The sequence below is a fragment of the Empidonax traillii genome, unplaced genomic scaffold (assembly GCF_003031625.1).
Source record: "Empidonax traillii isolate 1590-97213 ecotype Southwest subspecies unplaced genomic scaffold, ASM303162v1 scaffold31:size1920502, whole genome shotgun sequence".
NCBI lineage: Eukaryota > Metazoa > Chordata > Aves > Passeriformes > Tyrannidae > Empidonax > Empidonax traillii.
The window spans coordinates 1,173,471-1,191,516 of record NW_020955224.1 but is presented as its reverse complement, the minus strand read 5'-3'; the positions used below and the strand labels follow the sequence as shown (position 1 = coordinate 1,191,516).

Sequence of the window (18,046 nt, the reverse complement as noted above, 5' to 3'; positions counted from 1 at the left end):
TCTTGCATGGCAGAAAGTAGAAACTCAAGAAAAGAAAGCGAGATAAGTATGTATGTTTTAGCAGAATTCTTAGTAACTACTAAATTATTATTGGCTGCACACCAAACACTCCACACAGTGATAAACAACTGTTCATTTTATTTCACTAAACAAAAAGCCCATTGAAAGATTTCTACTATTACTGCATTCACTGGAGCTCACTTGAAAAATACAGTTTTGGATATACATCAAATACAACTTACAGCTGAATAACTGCAGAGGTCTAACTTACTTTCCAAACATGTCAAGAAAATGTTCTGTTCTCCAGGTGAGAGGAGAACAACAGAGCAAAGCAGCACACTAACTACAGATATGAGACACTCCCTGAGGCTCAGAAATAGCTTCTCTACTTAATTGCCGAGATTTCAGCAGCTGGCCTTGCTTTCAGGATAACCGGGAGTAGGGGTGGTTTCACATCCAGTCCCTCTTTTTTGGTGGTAAGCCAGCAAAAACAGTAGGAATTCCCATATCCTGTCTTGCCACCAAAAAAGGTACATTTTCAATAGCTGTGTCAGCACAACAGTATGTAAGGCCACACAGTAAACTGGAAAAACGAACTGATCTCAGTTAAAAAAATGTGTTACTAAAAATGGTGCTGCTTTTCAACCCAGCATCGGTTTGATCACCAGTGCAGTTACAAACAGCTGTGGCAGCACAACGTGAGGCCATAGGTGGTGGTGGTAGTGCCAGGGAAGATGAAATCCTTAAGATCTGCAGCCAGGAACTGGCTATGCAGAACTGTGTATTAGGCTGTATATAACTGTCATAGTGACACATCACATTTTCCTCAGAGGCAAGGCCAATTACAAAATCCCTCTCTCTGTTCTTTGCCCTGGCTGCTGCAGTTTGTCACCTCCAAAGTTGTGCACATAAAGCAGTTTTAGAAGCTGCATCCTAAAATGGATCACAGAAATAATCTAGGTTAAGGAAAAAGAAATGCCAAAATGGATTAATTTTTTAATCTTGCTCTCTTGCATTAGCTCAACTGCAGACATGGTGAATTACAAGGCTAATGACTGGACACTGGCAAGCTCCTAAGACAGCTCTGTATCAACACATAAAAGATCCTGAATGTTTAAGTAAAACCCAAAATCCTCTGAAAAGCAATTCTAAAGGGCTTATGACTGGACAGCCCAAAACAGGAACTCTTATTTCAGACAGAGTATCTGAGTCCCACTGGAAAACCTAGATCCAAATTTGGTGAACAATGGTTCTGTAAGAGGTTATGCCTGTTACAGGGTTGTGCTCCCCATATTTTTCATTTTAACATATTTGCATCCCCTACATGTTTGTAAAACACTACTAAACACAATTCCCACTCTGTTGTTATAAATAGCTACCCAAAACCTAATGTAGTGAAGAAACACTCCCTCCAGTGTTTCCGGTGTTTGGGGTGATTGCTTTAGGCTCTGTCAATACATCTATTACCTTAAAGAGATCTGTTGATTATCAGCATCTCTGAAAGAGAACTCTCATATTTCTGCAGCTGAGTTCTCAGACACGCAAGTATCTAAACCTTGTGAGCCGGCCTGGAAAGAAAAACAAACCAAACAAATTCTTAAATCTTTCCACTCTTCGTAACCTCCACTCATTGGTGCAAAGCCCTTTAACAGAATTGTTTAGGCCACATAACACCCACAAGCTGCAATTTATGAAGTTTGGCAGCCTAATCGCTGCAGACTTTCAGAGTTGATCCTCACAGTAACAATTATTTTCTGCTTTACTGACTCAGGGAAATTCATTCTAGTTTTTCTCCCCTTACCTCCCATCCACCCTTTTATTTCTGTGCCACATTTCTTCATTCTCCCTTGGGCCTATTGTGCCTTTTGTGGTCAAAAAAACCTGCAGCTATAGTATTTACCCATGTTGCTAGTGGAGATTGCAACGGCCTGCATGATTTGTCCCCTCACATGCAGATCTACCCGAATCCCTCCGGTTTATTTGTTTGGCCACACTGTTGAGGTTTGAGTCGTTCAGCAAAACTAATTTGAAGTTGTGAGTCATTATCGGGAGCTTTTGGGTTCTCAGTGCGTTCCCCATGAAACAGAGAACAGAGACTGAAAGTTGTATGTGCTTATTGTCACCGCAGCAGTTACACAAGCTGTGTGACACCATCAGAGCCCAGCTCTGTGGCTGGCTACAAGCTTTGTGCTATAAAGGCACAAAAATCATTTCAGGAAATGGAACTTTAAAATGTAACGGGAGAAATCTTGGATTTTTTTTCCCTCTCCCTCATTTTACTTTCGAAATGAATTTGAGTCAGTTTTATGCAAATGCTTTACACACACACATACACAGTTGAAAAGCAGGACTCCCCAAGATCTTTTTTCATGATTTCATTTTATGCCGTTCAGCCTCTTTCCCAAACCAGCAACTTTAGTTCCAGAGCAATCCCTGAGCACCCCTCAGCCAGGGCCAGGGAAACCTGCGAGGCCTCCTAAATACCCTTTTTGTTCCATACGAGGCCAGCCTCCAGCCTCAGAAAGGACTATCCAGCCTGGGAAAGCCTGGGAATTGATTTAGTTGCGGATGCCAGCCGAGCTCCCACAGCACCTCAGGCACACGACCCAGGGTCCCTCCTGCTGGTACCTCCAGTCTGCACGCCGGCCCACCCGCGTTCTCGCCAACCACGTGGGCTAAGGGTGTAAGGCTGAGGCGGACAGAGCCCACTCCCGGCCTGGCTGAGTCCCGCAGGTCCATCCGCGGGTGGCCAGGCAGTCGCTCCACCGGTGACGGCGCTCGAACCCGGGTCCCCGGGCCCGCAGCCCTCTCGCTGCCGCCATGCCGCCGCGCCTCCAGGGGGCGCTGTGGCGACCTGCGCCGAGTCACGAGCGCCGCGATTGGGCGGTGCTTTCCCGCGGGCCAATGGGAGGCGCCATCTCACGCGGCCGCTCTCCCAGCCCGCCCCCGGCGCCATCTTGGCGCGGCCGCGGTGGCGGAGCGGGCTCGGCCATGCCGCACTTCCAGGCCTGGGAGGAGTTCACCCGCGCCGCCGAGAAGCTCTACCTCGCCGACCCCATGAAGGTGGGACAGCCCGGGCCGCGAGGGTAGGATGCGCGTCCCGACCGCGGGAGCGGCGCTTCGTAGGCGGCCCCCGGCTGCGCGCAGCTCGGCGGGGGCGGCAGGCGGTGTCGTGCTGTGTGTGTGTGTGTGGGGGGGTGTCTGTGGTGCAGCGCTGGTGAAGGCACGGGGGAGGCAAGAAACATAAAATCACAGAATTAGTTAGGTTGGAAAAGATCTCTGAGATCATCGAGTACAACTTATGGCCCAACACACCACCACGTCAACCAGACCATGGCACTCAGTGCCACGTCTAGTCTTTCCTTAAATACATCCAGGGGCGCTGACTCCACCATCCCCCTGGGTAGCCCATTCCAACGTCTAATCACCCTTTCTGTGAAGAAATTCCTCGTGATGCCCAACCTGAGCCTCCCCTGGTGTATCTCGAGGCTACGTCCTCTCGTCCTGTCTGGTTGCCTGGGAGAAGAGACTGCCCCCCACCTGGCTACAACTTCTTTCCAGGCATTTGTAGAGAGCGATAAGGTCACTCCTTAGCCTTCTTCAGGCTGAACACCCCCCCTATTCTCTTAGCTGTGCCTCCTAAGACTTATGCTCCAGACCCTTCACCAGCTGTGTTTCCCTCCTCTGGAGTCACTTCATCATATCAATGTCCGTCCTGAACTGAGGGACCCAGAACTGAACACAGCACTCAAGGTTTGGCCTCACCAGTGCTGAGTTCGGGGGGAGAAGCAGCTCCAGGGATGGGCTGCTTGCTGGTGTTGCACCTGACTGTCTTTTTCTACAAAGCTCGGGGAAGTTCTCGTTTATCACCCCAAAAACGTGTTTTGGGTGGTGGTGTCAGCAACTGGGATGAACCTTGAGAGCCCAACTTCAGAGCCATTGTGCTTATTCGTAGTGTACCTGTGTGATAGAAGCCGAGGCTCAGCTCAGTTCTGCTGAATGAAGAGTGTATCGAGAATTGGTTTATTTTATGAGTTCACATTTAGGACCATTTTGAATGGTCTTCCAGTTCCTTCCAATTCGTTTGAATTTGTCTTCCTGAAAAAGTTAAAAAAAGCTTTCATTAGCTCTTACATTGCGTTGTTACCTGCAGTGACATTTCAGATTGGAAGGTTTTTGCTCCCCAAAGAGGAATTGCTCAAGGATTTAACTTCTTGGTATAAATGACTGCTTCTTGTTTTCAGTGACTTTTTCTGGTGTACCGTTTATGTAAATATTAAAAGTAGCCTCAGTCTTTAGAAAAGGCATTGTAATTCAGCTAAAAAGGGGCACAAAAATGTAATGTGGAATTCACACCTGAGAGAACTTCAGTCGAAAAGGCCTAGTTTCCTTCACCAAAAATAGGCGACGTGGAGTAACCTTCAGAAGATTAAATTAACATCTGATTATTTAAAGCAGATGAACATCTGCCTTTTAATTAGCAGAGAGACACCATATGCAATTGCCACCCATCTGTGATAATATAATTGCCCGGTTTTGCCTTCTTACGCTCTTTATCATTCAGTTAAGTGAAAGAGGAGGGATGTCTCTGCAGCCAAGAGTTGCTCTTCCCCTTTTCTTAAAGGAAATCTCTTCTCATCCATGGCAATAAACTCATCTATTTACAAAGGAGTTTGTACAGGCCCCAGAGTCATAACACAAGTACTCTCCTAATTTGGCAGATGATTAGCCTGAGGAGCTTTTGTGTGTAATTGGGCTTGCTGGGAAACTGAAGGAAGAACTGGGGGAGGTGGGTGTGTGTTCTCCACCCAGGCAGTGAGTGGTCTCGCCTTTGGGGAGGGCAAGTTCTCAATGTATCGATTCGGTGCCTGCCGCTTGTGGCAACCTCTCCTGTGCTTCAGGGCCTGCACAACAGGGATGTGTGCTGTGGTCAGAAGATAAACAAAAAGGGTTACATCTGTGATGACATCCATCCTGGAGCAGGATTTCAAAATATGTTTTGTAGTGAAGGAGATGGTTGACTATTAGCACGAGTCACTTCATACTGCAAAGTCCTGTTTGTAGTGTGAGTTCAGAATGTTCTCAAAGGCCACCTTGCTTTGTTCCTAGTGACTGGTGTTAGCTGAGGCTAGAAACAATAGATACAATATCTCTGTGGCTGGTTCTGTGCTCAGGAGGAACCATTTAATGGTCCGTCAGTTTCTGAGGGTGTGGATTTTTATCACTGTGGCTTTGGGAACTTTGATGATTTGAGGGGCCAGAAGGACTGGATAGGTGTGGGCTCAGGGCAGGTGGATGCAGGAAGAACTGTGGTAACAGTTCAGGTACCATAGAAAAGTGATGTTGAGCTTACCTCATTCAGTTAATCCCCTTCAGGTCTTCGTGAAGAGCTACTTTTTTTTTTTTTTTTTTTTTTTTTTTTTTTTTTTTTTTAGTGTTTCAAGCTTATAAGCACAAGCTTGAAGTTAGTTTTTCTGAAGTGCAGTTTATGGCGAGGGGGTGTCGTGTATCGAATGGCTCTCACAGTTTGTCCTGCCTGTCACTGAGGTCTCTGCAACTGCCATTGCTGTTTTGGCTGTGCTTTTGAATGTGCCCAATGTTAACCTTGCTGATGCTGCTGTAAAACCAGTTTAACGCTTTAGGAAGCGAAATGTGATGGCTCAACCTCCACACCACCCTGGCTGTAGGGTTAGTGGCCACCAGAGCTGAGGGCCACCTCAGAGGTGGTAAAAACATAAAGTTGTATGTAATTATAATAAAAGGTAGTCTGAATGTGGGCAGAGTTCCTTCAATATGTTCTGAAAATTGTTAGCTCTAGGTGCTAATTCTTGAAATGTTTGTCATTTCAGGTACGGGTTGTTCTGAAATATCGACATTGTGATGGGAACCTCTGCATCAAAGTAACAGATGACGTAGCTGTAAGTACAGAGTACATTCCCCTTTCAGGGCTTGTTTGTGCTCTCACAGACTTGCATTTTGCTGTCAGTGAACTTGGGAGCTCTTAGCCACTGCCTTGCGAGTGCCTGACAATTTTCTAAAACCTTTTGCTCAGCCTTCCCTAATTCCCTGTGTCTGTGATTGACACTAACCTGTGGTTCAACTCTTGTGCAGTCCAGGAAAAGTTCTAACACTTCAGTGTTCTTTATGGGATTTCAACAGAATTATTGTAGGATTCTGTCAAATCAAAGAAAACAAGCACTACAGAAATCTTGGACTCACTCCATCTGAAGTTGCTTCGTGGAACAACATTGGTAGCTTCTGCTGGAGCAATTCAGGAGCATTTTCAAACATATGTTTACTTGTGTGAGTGTGGTCCTTATTTGCTTAGAGTGGTGACAGCTTCCAACCACAGGTTCAGCTGCTTCTTTGTGATTGTGAGACTGACCAACAGTGGTGTTATAGCTGGGGAGTTGTTTTTCTGCAGTCCAGGATGAGCAGCAGTATTCTGCCCTTCTCTTCAGACTTGGAAAAAATCAGATTTCTTCTTCCCTTGAAAAGTAGTCTGGCATTGGTATTTCAAGTGCCTGGGAGGGATGTGAAACTCCAGTAATGGCACTTCCTGATAGAATAATAGGACTTAACATGGGAGAGATGTGAAGTGTGGGGTGCTGATAACAGGGGAAAATGAAGGCCAATTTTGTTGACATCTTCCATGGGGGAAGTTGGGGTCAGGTGATTCACAAATGTGAACTCTTCTGGAGTGTAGGCTGCCTTACCTACTTCCAGTCACAGATGTTACACCAGGCTGGGAGAAATGGGATTGGTTTTGGTTTTTTTGGTTCGTTGTTGGTGGTTTTTTGGAATTTTTTTTGTGGTGGTTTTGTGGGGTTTTTTGTTGTTGGGTTTTTTTGGGGGGGTGTGTTGTTTTGTTTTGTTTTGTTTTTTTTTGTTGTGGGTATTTTTCTAAAGGTAGTAAAGGAAGTTTTTTTGATGCTCAATCTGTAGAACTAATATAGCTGAAGGAAAAATAGACTGGTTTCTTCTGTCTTCCTCTGAATTAAAATAGGAATTTAATGTTGACAAAAGTTGCTGTAGAATGGAGCATTCTGGGTGTTTTTGGTTTTTTGGTGCATCAGCCTGGGCAGTCATACTCATGCTGTACATGTGTAAGGAATTGCTTAGTCTCCAAGCAAAAAACGAACTAACACAGTCTTTCTGTGATAAGTCACTGGCGTATTACCCTTGTTCCTTGCTATTAAAGGCTTGTCACGTGAAGGAGTTTCTTTTTGTCCTAATCAGATGCTACTCCTTATATAGGCTGCCTTAGAAAAAGATCCCTTTCAGTGGGAAATACTATCTGATTTTGTGTCCCTGGCAGTGTAACATTAAGGACTGTGAAAGGCAAAATGAACTTGCTTTCAGAATACAGAGAATAGGAAAGTAACTTCAGTTTTAAAATCTGGCTCTCCATTTAGACAGCTTTAAACCCCAATCTTTAACAGCTTTTTTGAACGAGAAGAAATTAGTATAAATTATGAACTTCCCTGTTTTCAAAATGGAAGGCATGAATGTTTAGGAGAAACTGAAATATAAACATAGATAATGTGTGTGTTTTGAAACAGGGTGGATGTGTTGGTGCTGCCTCATGGTAACAACATGCCACAAATGAACATTTAAGTACTCTCCTTGTTTTGTGTGTTCCAAGCACAAATGTGTTGCAACTATAAACAAGATAAAACAGTTCAAGTGAAATCTGATACTCAGCAACTTTCTCTTGCAGTGTTTGCTGTATAGAACAGACCAGGCACAAGATGTAAAGAAGATCGAGAAATTCCACAGTCAGCTCATGCGGCTCATGGTGGCCAAGGAATCCCGCAGTGCTGCCATGGAAACAGACTGAATTGCTGAAAATAAAATGAGTGCTCTGGTCATATTTCACTGGAAGAAAATATCTCTTGGATTTGAACAAATACTGGGACAGGAGATGCTTTTATGTACTGAAGTGGACCGATGACGTGTCTGCAGCGTTTTTGCCCCTCGGACTCCGCTTTGGAAAACTTGGAAAATAAATGCTTTCAGTTGAAAGCTTATATTTATTTTTGGGTATCAAACAAGCAGCTATTCTTACACATTAGGTATGCGAAGAAGACAAGTAAATATTTTAAATCTACAATATGTTAGTATCAATTTGATGGGCCACAAGGATATCTCTGTAAAGATACTATAAAATTTCTTATAGATTTCATTGTGTTCATACCTTATGCTGGTATATTCTTACAGTGAAAAGCTTTATTAACCTAATACTGTAGCATGATGGCTGGATCTAATAAATTATATGAGTCGGTGGGATTTAGAGGAACAGATGTTTTCCGAACTGAAATGATGAAATTGCCAGTTTATATTACCACTGTCACTAGCAATGTTTTAGATTTCAGTATTGCTCTTCATCATAAACTGTGCAACATTATCCATGATACAGTTTATAGAACTGTTATATTGGCTAAATAATTAAACTTCTGTATTTTAAAAATTAAAGTAGAGCTTCACTTGAATTTTGCTAGAGATGGATGAGAAACTGGGAGGGGTTTTTTTCTGCTTATGCAAATACTGTTACTAAAAATTAGTCAGTGGCTTTTTAATATACTTGAACTGTTTTGTACTAGCAAGGGTACCTTTTCCCATCCTTCCTTCAGGCAGGATTAAAGTATATCAGCAAGATAAATTCCAGAAGCTCTTGCCTATTATGTTAATAGAAAAAAATCCAACCAAATGCTCTCCAAATTCATTAGTTTAGCAGCTTGTTAACCGCATTTTCAAATGTTGCATGTGGCAGATGGATGTCAGCCAGCTGAATAAATGGATGAAAACCAGCTTAATAAATACTTAAATACCACTGTCAAAAATAGACCAGTGCTCCTGTGGCTTAGACTTGTTTCTCATACTTACCTCTGGTAGGGTGGTGGAAGCCTTAATTGTCTCTTGCAAAGGCTTTTTGCTTCAGAACCCAGTAGCTGAAATTGATATTTGCTTTGACTAGAGCTTGCCTGCTTAAGACCAGATGAACGTTTTCATGTAATGATGCTATTGGTATAACTAGTCTTTTTCAGAACTAATGTCTTGGCTTAAACCAAGCCGTGAAAGTAAAGCACAGCCATACATATAGGGATGTTTATATATAAAAAACCAATGCTTAAATAGCTACCTGCTGGCACTTACATAAAAATAATGGAGCTACTCAGAAGTAGTACTCCATGTGGAGTTTCCACACTTGCCAAAGGCTTGGAAAAAAACCCAGGCTGGAATATTGCATTAGAGTACCCTTTTAGCTGAACAGAAAATGTTGCACATTGTTGGAAAACACTGCAGTGCTATATTCCCGGTGACTACTCAAGTTCTAGTCTGCAGGAGTGACTGGTATGTATGTAACATTTTTGTATTGGCTTTTGAAATGCAAATAAATCCAGAGAGAAGGCTGGACTTTGTTCACTGTTAAACTTTTATTAAGATACTGTAATTTTGACTTTTTTCCTTGATGGTCCAATTTACTTTCTTAACATTTTCAATGTAGTATATGAAGTAGTTAAACTAGTTTTGTCTAAAGCACTGTTCTGCAGTAGGAGTGGTTGCTGCACAGAGTCACAAAAGCGGAGCTGTTAAATTGGCAGATGAAAAGGGTGCATCTATTTTAATGTAACTTCTGGATGTGTTCTGGAAATTGGTTTGGCAGGGAAATGTGTGAGCTGAGGTACAGGAAGCCTTCCGTGGTTGCTTCTGCATGGAGTATCCAATAGAGACGAGACTGTGGACAGACTTGGTGTACCAAGTGGCTGAAAGGCTTAAGCTTTATACTTAAGCAGGTTTCAGAGAGGGGGCAATTACAATACTATCTGTTGGAGTAGCAGTTGTCAAGCAAAACAGGCAAAGAAGTATATTTCTAGTTTTCTAAATTCAGAAATTATTTCCATATAACCATAAGGAAATATTAATGCTACTTTTGTAAGAGTATGTGTTGTTAAGCTTGTTCTTCATATACTGACAGAAAAACTAGGGTGGTTCTGTGCCATCAGAATACATAGGAAAATGTGATAAAGCTGCTACTTAAAAAAAAAAATAAATGTTTTAGAAACTTCTTTAGAAACAGACAGGGTGGTTCTTTACTTTGTCCTGGAATTTTCAGCAACTTCAGTACTGTGTTCATGGGGCGGTGGGAAAGCTCCAAACTCCAAGCTCTGTCTTTTCATGCTTAAATTGTTGTTACAAGTATGCTTGTGGTTTCGTACACAGATCGCTGTCCTAATAAACACTCAGTGAGTTTGTCCATCACGTTGCCAACTACTTGAAAGTATCCCCTGGTATGTGAAGAAAAAAATGAGTTTATTGTGGCTGCTGCTCCAAAGGGGTTGCTGGAATGCCTGCGTTGGGCAGCGCAGCATGTCAGTGAATGCTTCTGATCAGCAGCCAGGAGCTGGTGCCAATTCCAGGCTGCAAACAGGCAGTGTTGGAGCTGATGGGCAACCTGTGCAGTTGCAGACAGGTAACCTTGGCAGAAGCAGAATGTTGTTAAAAAAATGGGACACTTTCCTCTGCTATGGCTTGTTTTGTTGCCACATGTTAGTTATCTTCAGCAATTGTTCTGTTTTGTGAGGATAGTTTAATAAAAAATACCGGCATTGTTATTGTGCAAAGGAATTGGGTTAGTTTACCCATGGAATTTATTCTATTTCTCTGTTGTTCTCATTTCCTGGATTTTCTGAGCATTTTGATTTCAATTCTTCCTTTGTGCACAGCGCTTAAGCTGACTTCGTGTCTGAGCTCTCTCTTATGTGCAACTACACCACTTCTGTTTTCCATTTTAGGGTTTTGAACCCTGAGCTTCTCTGTATGCAGTCCATTGTGGAAATGTATTCTGGATTACAGGAAGATTTAAAAATTATTTGTAGAAGTGAGAATTTGGCCACAGATCTTTTGTCTGAGAGCCTTATGAAAGAGACCTTTCCAGTAAAGTCCTGACTTAACACTTTTAGGAGTCTGTCAAAATGGGAAATGGAACTGAAGCCAAGCAGGTGCTCTTAAAAATGTTTTAACCTGTCAAAATAATTATATTTCATCTCACTAAGTTCCTTCCCGCAGTATAAAAGTGGGTAATATTCAATGTGGAGAAACCTTGGCTTCTGCCAGATTAGGTCAGTAGGACTTGGATGATCACTTATTCCCGTAGGATGATCTTAAAAGATTAAGTCGTGTGAAAAGTGTGTCTGCCTTCCTGCTATAGGCAGAAGGAATCCCCTCACTTCAATCACCTGAAGGATGAAGAATGGTAACACAGTTACCCCTAGTACACCTGTGCTTGTTTCTCTTCTGGCTTGGGGGAAGACAATAACATGGAAATTACACTGTAACCACCTTTGAAATGAAGTTTGAGATCTGAAGTGGATCAGATCTCACTCCACCATAGCAAATAGCTGGGATTTTTTTTCTGTAAACTTACCCTAGAGTGCAGATTATGCACAAGTCCAGTTTCTTTCAGGAGTCTGTGTTAGCATGTGTTCTTAGGGAGGAGGAGGAGCTTAGCTGAAAACTCTTTTTCTTTATACAGTGCTCTGAGTTGACGTAACTTATAATTGACTGAAACAAAGCAATTTTGATCAAACAAATCTAAGGAGTCCTTTTGATAGATGACTTTCTTAAAAGTTCTTAATTTTTTTTTTTTTAAAGAAACTAGTCTATGTATTAGTATATATACTATATGTAGTTTTTTGCTTAAGAGTGATTTGCTTTTCAAGGCATGGGGGTGTCTATTCTGAAATGTCGATACTCCTTTAAAGGTGGATGCTGCATGACTCAGCTGTTTGTTTATAAAGATACTATCTTTTAGGAAGGCTTTGAGAGTTCAAGGATTGGTGTTTAAGTACAAGCAGCAGTTGAATTGTCTTGTTGCTGGGGAGGACATGCCTTGCATCTCTTACTGCTTTGGCAAGTAGATCTTTTGACTAAGTAGACTCTTCAGACTGGCTTCCAGATGAACATCCCCACCATGATGCTGGGCTGAAGTGTTTAATTTGAATCACTGCAGACTGGAGGCAGATGTGGGCTTTTTAGTCTACAGAAATATTATTTTGGGGATAAGAATGATGCCACAGTATTTTAGAAGCAGATTAGTTACTCAGCAGAATGCATAGCATGGTAGTTTGTTAGCCCCTGCTTACCATGCAAACCTGTGTGCGTGTCCTGTAACTGTTGTACCAGACTAAATGCTCCGGGGAGAAATCTGGGCTTATCTTGGACCATGTGAAACTGAAGTGTGTGGGAACTGAACAGATAAAAGCATGGTCATACCATGGTAGCAGAGTTAACTGCCTTCATGCAAGTACAGGCCCATGTTGTTGAACACAGTCTTTGTTTCTGGTGAGGGTAAGTCCTTATTTGCTTGCACTGTGCCAAAGTTAGTTATAGAGGTGTGTTCTCAGAGTCCTGTAATGGGATCACAATTACTCTCTGCCATTTTCTAAAAGGATCGTAAGTCCTGAGTGCCATCTCTGAGTGCTCTTATGTGGAAATGCCCAATCTTCTAGCAAGAACCAGTGTACTTGACCCATTATTACTCCTCAGACAGTTTCTATGTGTTGCAAATATCGGTGTTATAAAACTAAGAGTATAGCGATTCTCCTAAACTGCACAATATGTTGGTATTTTTGAAAGTGTTTTCTATTTAAATCAAGACCAGCTTCTATGGTATTTTGCTTTTTTAGCATGTTTTGATTTTTGTGCTCACATTCTTTTCTCTCTCTCTCTCTTTTTTTTTTTGTGGTAAGTCTTACTAATTTCTTTTGGAACTTCAAAATATCAGGCATACCAAGAGGTCCAGGACAGATTGATCTTTTTATTTCCTTTGAAGCTGTGTTTGCCTGCTGGGTTCATTTTTTGTCTAGAAGAAGTGGTATGTGTTCATAAAAGGACTTGTCTGCATTGTTCTGCTTTTACTGAGCACAACCTTCCTGGGTATAGGCAAGTGTTTACAGCAAGATTTCAATGACTGGTTTTGGGGAGAGGGGTTTGAGTTTTGTGCACACCTACTGAATGGCTGCGCTGGATGGTAGTGAGCAAAGGAGAGTTTGCTGCTCACTTTGGCTAGCAGAAATATGCATTTTAACCGGATTGCTCATGCATGTAAATACAGCCACCTCTAATGCAGTTCTGCTATCATTATGTGGCTGAAAGATGAAAGGCTTGCCTCGGGGCGCTGACAAATGAGCTCTGGCAAAGGGTGTGTGGCTTAAAAGGTGTTACTTTCCAAAGGCATCTGCTCCGTTAAGGAGTCAGCAGGCAGGAGGGTGAACTAATGCCTCAGACATGCCCGTGTGAAATTCGGTGTCTTAGTTTAAATTAACTTTACAGATAGTTTTTAAATTTGGGGTCAGGAGGCAAACTGACCTTTTCAATGAGTGATTGGCAGTTAGATGTTATTTATTTTTAAAACGCATTTTCTGTGGCAGTGCTACCATATAGCTGAGGGCAGTAGCCAAAGAAATAAACAAGTTCCATCAGGGATTGTTCGTTTGTGCCCAGAGGCAAACCTTCTGTGCTTGGTCACACAGCAGACCCAGGTAACACGTGAGTAAAAACGTGCAAATAACCAACCATAATTTTTAGCAGAGCAAACAGCTGCTTTGCAAATAGCTTCACAACCACCACAGATGCTGATCATCTAATAAATGTGCAGACTGGGAGTCGACACCGGCCTTGGTCAGTGTAACAGCTGGCTCCTGATCCCTGTTACCCCTTGCATGGATTCCAGTGTTACTCAAAGCCTCAGCTGAACCATTTTGATTTACCAGTGCATCAGAAAACTCCTCCGTGTTCTGGGGAGCTGCTGGTTTGGTATTCTGCCTGGCTAGTGTGCTGAGATGGTTTCACAAAAGGTCAACTGAGTGCTGCAGGGAGTGAATGTTGAGAGCTCCCAAGAGGGGTGAGGAGAATGATGGGAGTGAAAGAACCAGCAGCTAGATTGGCTTAGGCAGCCATGGAACCACAGCCTACATAACTTGCACTTCAGAGTTTCCCTCACTTGTAAAAACCTCCTGTCTGTCCCATTACGTACCCTGTAATGTTCATGCTATACAATATTTACCTAAAAACTAGATATATCTGAATTTGTTTCTGTATTGTTCTAGTTTGTATGGATGATACAGAAAGCATGGAACCAAAGATTGTCGATTTTATTCTTCCTAAAAGCCTCTAACACTCTGGTAGTCTCTCAAACAGAGTAGCCAGAGCTGAACATATGATACAAGGTTAAAATTATATCATGCATTTATCAAACTGAGTTTTAATTCTTAACATTCTTAAAGTGCCGATGTTGGAGCAGGGCTTTAAGAAGGGATCAGCATATTTAAAGGCTTAAATGATTCCAGTAGTAATGGTTCAGTGAGCTGTAGCTGCTCCAAACCAATAAATTCTTAAGATGCCTCCAGAATACATCCAGGTGGCCAATCCTTGAAACACAAATACTGAAACACCTCCTGGATGGGATTTCAGTGGTGGTGAGAACAGACTATTCTGATTTCACAGAGGAGAGTGTTTTCTTTCCTCATTCTTTTGACTTCTGTATTAAGCTTCCTTCTTTTCTGATTCCTCAGTACTTTCTTTGTTTTCATATGTTTTAAACTTATTCTTTAGATTTTTCATGTTCCTCTTATTTTCCTCTATACAGTTCATCATAGTGACTTTTTAGTTGGCTTAGGAGAAGAGTTTGTTATTCAGTTGCATCTTTACTGTTATAAGTTAGTTTAAGAATTTAGACAACTCAATTCCAATTAAAATTGATAAATTTATTAAACAAGCGATAATAAAGCAAACAGCGCTGGGTGGTCTGGGGGGCAAGTGCCCCGCCCGAGACACACACACCTTGTTTGAAAACCGGGCTTTTTGTACTCTTTCGATATCAGTTGTTGAATATTCATTCATTGTCCCTTTGTTGCCTTAAAAGGCAACTTTCCTGCTTTGGAGGTGGGTGTTACCCCCTGGCTGGTTGTCGAGTATCTCCCCTGGGCTCGTACAGGGGGGTCTTGCATCATCCCCACATTGCAAGGGATGGAGGGCCTCTCTCTGTATCCACATGGTACAGAGAAATACAATTTTATTTATAATTTGTTCCCTGTTCCCGGCCGCAAAAGATTCCCTGGTGTTAGATCCAGACAGGACCCCTCACCTTACAGACTCCACGGTACACCTAGAAGTTAGTAAATATACAGAAATAGTTCTTTTATTAGTACCCCCTTTTTATTTTAATTTGCTTGGAATAAAAACCGGTGCCTTCACTTATCACATTTACCATCGTCTACATGTGGGTTCTAATAGATGTCATTCTCAAAGCTGATCTTCAGTAGAGGGAGATTCAGCATTGTCTTGTGAAGAGCATGTGTGTAGGTGTCACAGAAACGTGAATAGTAAACTGGATGACCACCTTCCTTATCCAATAATAGTATGAGAAAATAGTTTTTCTGGATATAAACAAGTAAAACTTGGACTTCAGTGAATGAAAAGGTCCTTCAGGTCACACTTTGTGTTGGAGTATCTACCTAGGTTGTAGCCATTCATTTACTTTCCTGTAATGCAAATTGCATACTATACTTGGCATTATTTTATTTGGCTGATGACTGCCCACCAGTCTACAACTTGTAATGATTACATATCAGCAATTCTCCATAATAATTTCTTATTGATATCTCTCTTACAATATAAAGGATGATTTTAGAGATAAAACCTGTTCTCTGACCACATCTGTTGTTGTCGGTTTCTCTGTGCTTATATGAATCTCTGTTTGAAATCCCTGCAGTTCCCCTCACACCAGCAGTCCCCTAAGGTTCTATCATGGCCACATCCTCCCCCTAATTTCTGTAACAAACTCCAGCTGTGCTAAAGGTGGATATAATGCTGTGTATTGTTGCTCTACCTCAGCTCGGCTCTGAAGCAAAAATAACTTTGAGGAATGCCAGACTGTGGAGTTGCTAGTGTTCTCCATTTCTCTTATTTACAATAACAGAATATCTCAAGTTGGAAGGAACCCATAAGGATCATCGAGTCCAACTCCCTGCTCCTCCCAGGACTACCTAAAACTAAAACGTATGACTGAGAGCATTGTCCAGATGGTCCTTGAACTCTGATAGACTGGGTGCCATGGCCACTTCTCTAGGAGCTTGTTCAGTGGTTGACTACTCTGTGAAGAATCTTTTCCTAATGTCCAATCTGAACTTATGATGCAGCTTCATTCCATTTCCTTGTGTCCTATTACTGATCAGCAGAGTCAGGAGATCAGCACCTCCCTCTCCACTGTTCCCCGTGAGGGAGGTGTTAGGTTGTAATGAGGTCATCCCTCAGACTTTTCTTCCCCAAGCTGAACAAACCTCATGAGCTCAGTTACTCCTACTAAGTCTTCCCCGAGGGCTTTCACCAGGGTGGTCACCCTGCTCTGGATACACTCTTAGTTTTACATCCTTCTTACACTGTTGTGCCCAAAACTGCACACAGTATTCAAGGTGAGGCCACACCAGTGCAGAGCAGAGCAGAGTGGGACAATCACCTCCCTCAACTGGCTGGTGATGCTTTGCCTGATGCCCCCCAGGATGTGGTTTGTCACTTTGGCTTTAGTGGCATTTGCATCTCTGTGTTTCCCTCTGATAGGCTGTGGGAGTTGCACAATTTTCACAATAAGCAGCCCAACCAGTTCCAGTTGGAGGAATGCACGTAAAGAACTAAACCTCGTATAATCTTTCTCTGTTCTCTCTGTGTTTGAGATACCTAATTTGCTCATTGCTCCTTACTGCTGCTACTGCTATAGGGAATCATAGAATTTTTTAGGTTGGAAAAGACCTCCAAGATTATCAAGTCCAGGCATTAACCTAGCACTGCCAAGCCCACCACTAAACCATCTCTCTAAGTATTCAGTCCTGTTAAAGCACAGAGAAATAATATTAAGTGAAATGGCAATTTACAGGGGTGGACACCCACAGGAAAACATGTCAGAGGGATATCTGCACAGTATGGACTTTAGGTACTTTGATTTACCCTGTCCACTTCAAAAAAGGAAGAACTGTAAGGCCATCAGAGGTAATAGGGACTTCCTGGATAACTGAATACACCTGTTTTCAGAACATGGGACAGCCTGGATAAAATATGACACTACCTCTTCAGCAACCTGCAGAGGCTGGAGTTACTGGGAGGTTGGAATTGGCATCTTTAGAAAAAATAGGGGACAGAAGAAATGCAATTTTTCATTAGTTAAAATAGTCCAATAGAATATTGTTCTGGTTTTGGCTGTGGTAGTTTTCTTCACAATAGCTAGTATGGAGCTATGCTTTGGATTTGTGCTGAAAACCGTGTTGATAATATAGAGATGTTTTTGTTACTGTTGAGCAGTGTTTGCACGGCATCAAGGCATTTTCTGCTGCTCACACCATCTTACCAGCGAGGAGGCTGGGAATGCACAAGGAGTTTGGAGGGGACACAGCCAGGCCAGCTGATCCCCACTGACCAAAGGGATATTCCACACTAAATGGCATCATGCTCAGCACATAAAGCTGAGGGAAGAAGAAGGAAGAATGGGGTGTTTGGAATTACTATTTTCCCCAGTAACTGTTACGTGTGACAGAGCCCTGTTTCCCTGGAGAGGACTGAACACCTGCCTGCCTATGGGAAGCAGTTAACTAATTCTTTGTTTTGCTTTTCTTTTGTGTGCAGCTTTTGCTTTACCCCTTAAAGTGTCTTTATTTCAACCCATGAGTTTTCTGACTTCTACTCTTCTGATTCTCTCCCTGATTCTGCTGGTGGGGAAGTGAGTGGCTGCATGGTGCTTGGTTGCCAGCTGGAGTTAAACCATAACAAGTATCTATATGGTAGTTGTAATAAAATGTTATGACAGTGGCACATAATAGAGTTGCATTTTTATCTGTCATCCTGTAAAAGTTATATTTACTGTGAAATTCAACATAGTCTTATTTGTACCTTTGTGAAATCTTTGTAGTCCTACAGAAGAAAGATGAATTACTACTAATGCTTTTGGTGTCTTGAGAAAAGTAGTATGGAGCTGCTTGTGGAGATAGATGCCCCA

The 18,046-nt window shown here is 42.4% G+C and overlaps 1 protein-coding gene across 1 annotated transcript; it reads left to right on the top strand.

Moving 5' to 3' along the window:
* The first annotated feature begins 2,933 nt into the window (after positions 1-2,933).
* On the top strand, positions 2,934-10,260 carry SRP9 (signal recognition particle 9). Its single transcript, XM_027911421.1, has 3 exons — positions 2,934-3,063; positions 5,850-5,918; positions 7,721-10,260. Exons 1-3 carry the CDS (start codon positions 2,992-2,994, stop codon positions 7,838-7,840), a joined length of 261 nt encoding a protein of 86 aa, XP_027767222.1. The 5' UTR covers positions 2,934-2,991; the 3' UTR covers positions 7,841-10,260.
* Positions 10,261-18,046: the final 7,786 nt, after the last annotated feature.